We start from the raw sequence: 9,699 nt of genomic DNA, 5'->3' as shown, positions 1-9,699 counted from the left end.
TATTGAAAAAAGTAGTCCGACTACAGTAATGCGTTACTAAGTAACGCGTTACCGGCAACACTGATCCTGACATATCTGGTAATCAGTCAACTCCTGGAGAAAACTCTCGCTGCCTGGAACCTGCCTGTCTGCTCTCCGCCTCAACCTCCGTCTCCGCCTCTGCCCTCAGCCCTCAGCCTGCCGATCAGCCTCTGGACCCTCAAGGTTCCCCCCCTGCTGGTCAGAATACCCCCTGAGCAAGTATTAACCCAAACCGCCATTAAACAGCAAGTTTTCTGGATCCACTAACCGATCTGTCCTCCTCTAGTTGCTTCCCTCCCGTGACCAGCCTGACAAACCAAGAAGCCGTTCACATTTCTCTAGAAACATTGTCAATAAACCTTTTAACTTTTTTCCTGTCTCTTGAGTGTTTCTGCATGTGGGTTAGAAGATTAGACCCCAACATGACAGCAGATGGTTCACAGATCAAAGGGGTGCTTACTCACATGTACCTGACAACTACGAAATGCATTTTAGAAGATTTATTATGTTTAAGTCTGTGTGTGACTTCTTAAAATTCACTCTCAGGTACATTTTTGGAATTATCTACAAAAACCTAATTATGGTTTGTCGCTGTCCTCATTTCTAACTTGTTTAACAACAAAATACTTTTTTCAGTTTTAAAAAAATGTAGGTGAGTCCTTGTCCTTGATCATGTGCAACAGAACAAACACATACCAAGTATGAAAAGATGGGATCACACCCTTGACAGTTGCAGGCATTTAAATAAAATGCCTTATTGCCTTATTCGTTAGTAAATTCCAGCAGTAAAGACGCTTGACACAAAGAATATTTTTCTTTTTATTATTTTATAACAATTTACATGCAGCTTAAAAGACACCCTTGAAGTAAAATAAAATATTGTCAAAAAGCATTCAGTTCAGTTCATTTCAAGATGCATTTCTATTGTTCAGCGTAATAGCTTGTTCTTTGAAATTGGTGGCAGTTGTGAAATAAATGTGTAGGACATCATCTTGGCCCACTTTTTCCCTGTTCCTTTAAAAAAAGAAAAAATGGAAAAGCACCCCAGCCCATCTTAGTATTTTTACTGACCTTCTCCATTAGTTAATGACCACAGAGTGGATGATGAACCATCACACACAGTTCAGATTATCTAAAACTAGTTTCATCTCAATGACTCGCTGACAACAGATTAAACAAGTGTCCGCTGGATACTAATATGCCAGCTGCAGGTTTAGTGACCAATTGTTCTGTCATCGGTGGATAAAAATGTAATTTATAATTGCAGAGTTGCATAATACATAAAGATGTATTCTAATGAAATGGACAATTGCTTACAAATAACAACCAATGTAGTAATTTAGTGAAAAACTAGGTTTAGATAACAGCTAACTGATTGTGCAAGACTCCTACGTCAAGTCTGGAGTGTTCGTAATATTTGTTCGTACCTGAGAGAAGGTTAGAAATATGACAAAAGTGGTGAATTAAACGTTTTCTTCTAAATCCTTCATACAAACAATTTATTCAGATCCAATGTTCAGAGCTCAAGAATTTTTTTTTTTGTGTCTCTGTGACTTTATTTCATCTACAAACAATAATAGTGAGGACATCAGTAGAATCCATAGAATTTAGATAACTTTTTTTTTTCAAACTCTTATTGAATATTCCTTTTTCTTCTTCCCCCCTAAATAAAGAAACATGTAAATTATCAAAAACCATATGATGAACACCTGGTTTAGATCAGACACACAAACAACAGCAGCATTAATGATAAGAAGTAAAGAGTTGAGTATACAGTACCACTTTGTCACTGGACCTGCTGTTAAAGAAAAACATTGCTGGTATGTATCGGTTCATAACAAAGCCAACAAAAATACCAATCATGAAAAAAATGGGATCACACCCTTAATTGTTGCAAGCATTTAAATCCAGAAAGACTTGTTCTCATTTTGTAGCACGTGGATTACTGCGAAACACGTAGGGCAGTCTTACTATGAGACTACTGATTAGTTCCATGTGGAAAGCACAAGAACTTTTGGCTACTTAACCAGTACTGACTGGGAAACACACTGTCCAAACCTTTTAGCCAGTACTTACCAGGAACACACAGCCAAGCCTTATTAGGGGACTACTGGATTGACACCACAGGAACAGAGGAGATATTTTCCATGTGGGTTCTGGATAAATCCTGCAGCAGTGAGGTCTTAGCTTGTTACTGTCAAAAAACAGTTTTTTGTTATTGTCTTTTGTAAACCTATTGAAAAACATTACAATAAGCAGCCCATTTTCACCAATCACTAATTTAGCATACAAGTTTAGCACATTTAGAATGTAATTTTAAATGGGTAAAATACTTTGGATGCAGCCGCCTATCTCCAAACCCAAACATGCAAGATCCCATCACTCCTCTTCTGGCTGCTCTCCATTGACACTGTTTGTGCTTGAATTCTTGTATTTGTCTTTAATGTCCTTACAGTCTTCCTCCTTCTTATCTTACAGATTTAATTCACCCTTACTATCTTAGACAGGCTGTAAGGTCAGATGATCAGCTGCTCCTTAGAGTTCCAAGGTTGAGTGAAGCCTTGGAATGGTTAGCCTCTCACAGTTTTGGCCCCCAAGTTAAGAAATGTGTTATGTTAGCATGTTAAGCAGGTTCCTTTACTGATGTCTTTTAGATTCTCCTTGAAGACCCATCTATATGTCTCATGGTCTTTAACACAGCATGATTTGTTTGTTGTTTTACCAGGAGTAGGTTTGGATAACCTTTCATGTCTGGTCTATTCTTTTCTGTATTGTTGGATTGCACAGCACTTGAGGTCAACTTTTGCTGTTTTTAAGTATATTTCATACATATATTGGATTGGAAGTTGAATAAAACTTGGCACATAGAGTTGTTTTTATCATCCCTCTGAGGGAACCCAAGAGTTTATAGCAAACTTAAAAATATATTTTATCACTACCTGACAACTACGCAATGCATTTTAGAAGATTTATTGTGTTTAAGTCTCTGTGTGACTTCTTAAAATTCCCTCCCAGGTACATTTTTGGAATTATCTACAAAAACCTAATTATGGTATGTTGTTGTTCTCATTTCTAATTTGTTTAACAACAAAATACTTTTTTTCAGTTTTCAGAAAATGTTGGTGAGTGGCAGCATTGTCCCTGATCATGTGCAAAAGAACAAACACATACCAAGTATGAAAAGATGGGATCACACCCTTGACAGTTGCAGGCATTTAAATAAAGTCCTACTTGTTGTCGTTTTGTGGTTAATGAGTTCCAGCAGTAAAGACGCTTGACACAAAGAATATTTTTCTTTTTCTTTTTTTATTACAATTTACATGCAGCTTAAAAGACACCCTAAAGTAAAATAAAATATTGTCAAAAAGCATTCAGTTCAGTTCATTTCAAGATGCATTTCTATTGTTCAGCTTAATATCTTGTTCTTTGAAATTGGTGGCAGTAGTAAAATACATGTGTAGGACATCATCTTGGCCCACTTTTTCCCTGTTCCTTTAAAAAAAAAAAATGTAAAAGCACCCCAGCCCATCTTAGTATTTTTACTGACCTTCTCTATTAGTTAATGACCACAGAGTGGATGATGAACCATCACACACAGTTCAGATTATCTAAAACTAGTTTCATCTCAATGACTCGCTGACAACAGATTAAACAAGTGTCCGCTGGATACTAATATGCCAGTTGCAGGTTTAGTGACCTATTGTTCTGTCATCGGTGGATAAAAATGTAATGTATAATTGCAGAGTTGCATAATACATAAAGATGTATTCTAATGAAATGGAAAATTGTTTACAAATAACAACCAATGTAGTAATTTAGTGAAAAACTAGGTTTAGATAACAGCTAACTGATTGTGCAAGACTCCTACGCCAAGTCTGGAGTGTTCGTCATATTTGTTCCTACCTGAGAGAAGGTTAGAAATATGAGAAAAGTGATGAATTAAACGTTTTCTTCTAAATCCTTCATACAAACAATTTATTCAGATCTAATGTTCAGATTATCTCAAGATTTTTTTTTTCTTTTTGTGTCTCTGTGACTTTATTTCTTCTACAAACAATAATAGTGGGGACATCAGTAGAATCCATAGAATTTAGATAACCTTTTTTTCAAACTCTTATTGAATATTCCTTTTTCTTCTTCCCTCCTAAATAAAGAAACACATAAAGCATCAAAAACCATATGATGAACACCTGGTTTAGATCAGACACACAAACAACAGCAGCATTAATGATAAGAAGTAAAGAGTTGAGTATACAGTACCACTTTGTCACTGGACCTGCTGTTAAAGAAAAACATTGCTGGTATGTATCGGTTCATAACAAAGCCAACAAAAATACCAATCATGAAAAAAAATGGAATCACACCCTTAATTGTTGCAAGCATTTAAATCCAGAAATACTTGTTCTCATTTTGTAGCACGTGGATTACTGGAAAACACGTAGGCCAGTCTTACTATGAGACTACTGATTAGTTCCATGTGGAAAGGACAAGAACTTTTGGCTACTTAACCAGTACTGACTGGGAAACACAGTCCAAACCTTTTAGCCAGTACTTACCAGGAACACACAGCCAAGCCTTATTAGGGGACTACTGGATTGACACCACAGGAACAGAGGAGATATTTTCCATGTGGGTTCTGGATAAATCCTGCAGCAGTGAGGTCTTAGCTTGTTACTGTCAAAAAACAGTTTTTTGTTATTGTCTTTTGTAAACCTATTGAAAAACATTACAATAAGCAGCCCATTTTCACCAATCACTAATTTAGCATACAAGTTTAGCACATTTAGAATGTAATTTTAAATGGGTAAAATACTTTGGATGCAGCCGCCTATCTCCAAACCCACACATGCAAGATCCCATCACTCCTCTTCTGGCTGCTCTCCATTGACACTGTTTGTGCTTGAATTCTTGTATTTGTCTTTAATGTCCTTACAGTCTTCCTCCTTCTTATCTTACAGATTTAATTCACCCTTACTATCTTAGACAGGCTGTAAGGTCAGATGATCAGCTGCTCCTTAGAGTTCCAAGGTTGAGTGAAGCCTTGGAATGGTTACCCTCTCACAGTTTTGGCCCCCAAGTTAAGAAATGTGTTATGTTAGCATGTTAAGCAGGTTCCTTTACTGATGTCTTTCAAATTCTCCTTGAAGACCCATCTATATGTCTCATGGTATTTAACACAGCATGATTTGTTTGTTGTTTTACCAGGAGTAGGTTTGGATTCTTTCATGTCTAGTCAATTCTTTTCTGTATTGTTTGATTTCACAGCACTTGAGGTCAACTTTTGCTGTTTTTAAGTATGTTTTATACATATATTGGATTGGAATTTGAATAAAACTTGGCACATAGAGTTGTTTTAATCATCCCTCCTAGGAACACAAGAGTTTATAGCAAACTTAAAAAAAATCTAGCATTTAGGAATGATTTCATTTTGAATGACACCGTTTTGAATGACACTGTTTTTGATTCTAAAGATGTGTTTAAAATATTTTCTGTTCGGTTTTCATGTGTGAAAATTATCTGGAAAAATCTCATCTGTAGCTTCAGATGCCTGAATGGTGCCATCTTTCCTAAAAAAAAAAAAAGGAACAGAAAATGACCTCAAAGGGGTTTATTGCAAAGGAATGCGCCCAGAAAGAAGGATTACATTCAAAAGTCACGGCAAGAAACATTATCTGAGTTTTTTTTTTAACACAATCAAGCAAAGATCTGAGGAGTCCATGTCATTATTACACAGGTTGAATGAAAACTCTATAGAGTGTTTTATTTAGACCTGCAAGGCAATATGACGAGTAAGCAGACTCATTTTCTGGATAAACAATAAATAAAGTTGTAACAAAAATTCACCAAAAACTGCAAAAAAAAAATAAATAGTCTTCCCACCTAATCTCAAATAAAATTTAGAAACATTGAAATGTACCGAGTTGTGTTTAGGTGCAGCCCGACTATGATGAACAACATAGAAAGGCAGAATGAAATTTGATGATGGGAAGATTGCTTTGAAAATTATCTTTAAAAGAAAAACATTGGATCAGCTATTGAGCTCTTGAAAATAAAATGAGTGACTAGAAAATAAAATATATATATTTTTAAATGGAGCATTCTTTTTCTTGAACATATATTTTCAATATGAACATTTCTTTGTATTAAAACCTGTTTGTTGGACTCATCAACCCACCCACCTTGTACAAAAATACAACTTTCATGTAACACTGATCTTTGTTTACTTTTTTGTATGTGCAATATTTAGCGCATGGATCTCTCTTTTACTTAAAGTTAAGCTGAGTTTTAGCTTTCTTAAGTCCGTTCACAAGAGGGTTTGTTACTTTGGAGCTGCTGTCGTCACTGTCCTCGCCTTCATTGTTGTTGTGCCAGCTTGCTTTCAGAGGAGTCAGCTCAGGCGCTATAATATCTCCATCCTACATGTAAGAAAGAAAAGAATTATTTATTATGGGATATGCAAGAATCCAGAGTCTACAGGATTAAATGAAACGAAAAAGTAATGATAAAAGGTTAGATAGTTTTCATATTTGTTAGACAAATTCATCCAAATGGACTTAGAGATGAGGACAAATAACTGCAGTTCAAACCAAAGTCAACTATGAGCTACTGAAGAAAGACCACCAGTCTGTTACTGTCTAAGGTGACAGTGTATTAACATTGCAGAAACACAGAGTAGTGCAGACACTGATGCAGAAGATGGGCTCTGCTTGTTGGTTAGGTAAAACGTGAGCATCCTTTAGATCAGTGCTTTTTTATTCATGGTCCTCAAGGCACCCTGCCCTGCATGTTTTAAATGTTTTCCAGCTTTCACACACCTGTTATCAATTGATAGCAGATTATCAGGCTTTGCTGAACTGCAATCATCTGAATCAGGTTTGCTGAACCTCAGAAACATCCAAAACATACAGAGCAGGATGCCTTGAGGACCAGCATTGAAAAACACTGCTTTAGATTACGATTAAATTTAATGCAAATGTTGTGGTTGCACTTCTTTCCATATGCCAAACAGATTTATAAAGGTACCCCTTTACCAAGCTAAACCTAAACAGAATTTCCTTGAAGGTCTTTTGATACTACAGTGTATGGGGATGCTCCACATGTACAGTAGGTGCCAATAACTGCTTTCTGACCATCCGAACCACATCTGTCTCTATTAAATAGCCTGATAAGTATGGGAGGTTTCTGTGCAACAACCATTAGTTTCAGCAAGCGGTGGAGGAGGCACTCTCCCTGTTCACATTAGCTCAACAGTACAAGAGGTTTTATATACAGAAAGCTGAGCAAGCATCCCAGAATTATTTTTCTTTTTAAATACAGGTCTCGATAAAGGAAAGAAACCTCTTTTAGAAATCAAACAACTGTGTTGTTGAGTGATCCTTTTTTACAATTTGTGCACAATTTTCATCAATGCACAGTAGCTCCCCACAGAAGGAATCAGTCATGCAGGTGAAAATTGAAACACTGCCTTCACCAATTTGGGCTGCAGGCAACAAAGTCTTTGTACTTTGTCGCCACATGTGCCTAATAGCCTATGAACCATCCTGGTGTACATTGGGCTTATCAGATCATAGGATATCCTTCCAATAATTTATGCCCTTAATGCAGTTTCCCATTGGTAGTACCCATTTGGGTCATTTTAAGTTTACAATGGTAGTTTTCCATTACAACACATGGTGATATGGGCGGGTTGTCTTAGCAAGGCGGTTCCACCATCCATTTGTGACAAAAACATGAGACAACAATAGAGGATTTTCTACACAGTTTATGTTGTCAACAATCCAGGCATTATTGCTTTTCACTGAGTATAATGAAGGGATAGCAAATTTACACTGTTAGACAAACTGTATTTCATTGTATCATATCCTCAGTGCTGTCCAATTTAAGATATAATCCTACTCTGGTCACACCTAGTGCTTCAGCTAATACTGTAGCTTTGACATTCCTTCACACAGCACCTAGGATGCAGATATGTTGCCACCAACATAATAGAGAATTTATGTCTCACCACAGAGGTTAGGCACATTTGTTTAGGTCATTACACATAATGGGTTGTGTTTTCGGATTCCAGGACCATATAAATGAGGGGGGAACCCCTTTATATTGTCAAACACAGTCCTGTACATTTTAAATAGCAATCAACCAATAGTTTATGCCATGCAGTTTGCAGGAATACCTGAGGCTTCGAGAAGTTCATGTCCATGCACCACTGAACAAAGTGCTTCTTGGCAGCCTCCATAGTCTTCTCATCTGTTTTCTTGCAGTAGACCCTGATCAGCTGTTCAGCAAAGTGCTCTGGGAGAAGTTTAGATACCTGAAAGCAATAGCAGGTGGCAAATTAAAAAGTTTCAAGATGGAAGCAGAAATTGATTTAAAAAAATTACATAACAAACTCCAGTCTTTGGGGATCCTGTAACTTTCTGACTTATATCTGGTTCAACACATGGAAATTCAATGGCTGAGCTCCTCAGCAAGGAATCAAGTTCGACATAACCCTGCTAATAATCAAGTTGTTTCATGGAGATGTATAATGGACTAGAGTATGAAGAGTATGAAGAACAAACAAGGAATTGTTTAACAATAGCCTAAAATTATTACCTGGTTTTTGCAGATCTTTATAGCTTTTGTTGGGTCATCCTTGCAGTAAAAACGCACGTTATTGATGGGGTTCTTTTCCTTCATACCATAGTCCATCACTACGACCTAAAAAGTAAAACATTTTGAAATAGAATATGGGGAATAAAATTCATTCTCGTTAAATATTGATGAGGTTCATTTTATCAAAAGGTATAGTGGAGGATTTTCACAAATGTTTGAAAAGACCCACCCTCTCCACTTTAAATTTTAAACAACCGCATTTCTCCAGTGCAAGCTCTGTTTAAAAGTTGCTGTTTGCATCGCTCATACAAGCTTACTTTCCAAAAGAAAATGTGCAATTTTTCCACTATGTCAGACTCTCCACCGGTGTTAAGCCAAGAAATACTTGCCTGCCATTTTGTCATAATTAATATGGAATGGTGTTGATAACAAAAGCGGGAAATGCCATCCACTAAGCAGAAAATATATTCATTGGACGCTGACTGTAGCTCATCGACTATAAGATGTTTCCATACAAGTAAAACTCAGATTCATTCGAAATAAAATACGTAAACTTATCACCAGAATGATTGACAGTTAGGAGGACCACTTATTCTGATAATCCCCTCGGAAAAAGATCCTCCTCCACTATTCCTTTAAGAAACAGGCAGAAAAATATTGGCCCTAATGGAATTTTTTACAGGTTCATCATTACCTATAAATAACACCTGAATATGTTTTGGGGGAAAATCCCAGTATTTTCATTTTTTCTTACCATGAGTATCCCTCTCAGTCAAAAGTATTGATGACTGCCCAGAAGTGGAACGTACAATAACCGTACTATGGTCGAGGTGATTAGATGCAGTTTTAATACACATTTGTAGATGTTTGATTATCACAGTTTCTGACTAAGACAGTAACTTATCTTAATAAAATCTCAGCCACATAATGCTATTTCAATCTGAAAAACTCACACAGAGAGAAAAGATAATTAGAATAATTTATTGATAAGAAAGTATAGTCTTTGGCGCTCAGACCTCGGCAGGAACATTCGTGCTGAATTATGCTTTAACATGCATGAGTAGATGAATGTGAATAGGGATA

At 36.6% G+C, this 9,699-nt stretch overlaps 1 protein-coding gene across 1 annotated transcript; it reads right to left on the bottom strand.

Moving 5' to 3' along the window:
- Positions 1-5,614: 5,614 nt before the first annotated feature.
- On the bottom strand, positions 5,615-8,774 carry LOC119778752 (deoxynucleoside triphosphate triphosphohydrolase SAMHD1-like). The gene is made up of 3 exons (XM_038278116.1): positions 8,617-8,774; positions 8,195-8,332; positions 5,615-6,437 (listed from the first exon to the last, which is right to left on the bottom strand). Exons 1-3 carry the CDS (start codon positions 8,710-8,712, stop codon positions 6,285-6,287), a joined length of 387 nt encoding a protein of 128 aa, XP_038134044.1. The 5' UTR covers positions 8,713-8,774; the 3' UTR covers positions 5,615-6,284.
- Positions 8,775-9,699: the final 925 nt, after the last annotated feature.

The sequence above is a fragment of the Cyprinodon tularosa genome, unplaced genomic scaffold (assembly GCF_016077235.1).
Source record: "Cyprinodon tularosa strain WSP-4 unplaced genomic scaffold, ASM1607723v1 ctg1380, whole genome shotgun sequence".
NCBI lineage: Eukaryota > Metazoa > Chordata > Actinopteri > Cyprinodontiformes > Cyprinodontidae > Cyprinodon > Cyprinodon tularosa.
The sequence above is the reverse complement of the archived record's forward strand: the minus strand, read 5'-3'. Positions and strand labels throughout refer to the sequence as shown.

What these genes read in the sequence shown, in the direction of transcription:
- LOC119778752 (XM_038278116.1), bottom strand. Translation starts at nt 8,712, where the DNA reads ATGGACTATGGTATGAAGGAAAAGAACCCCATCAATAACGTGCGTTTT. An exon ending in TAAAGATCTGCAAAAACCAG is followed by an intron (nt 8,333 to 8,616) that starts GTAATAATTTTA and finishes TATTGCTTTCAG; the next exon opens with GTATCTAAACTTCTCCCAGA. An exon ending in TGAACTTCTCGAAGCCTCAG is followed by an intron (nt 6,438 to 8,194) that starts GTATTCCTGCAA and finishes TCTTACATGTAG; the next exon opens with GATGGAGATATTATAGCGCC.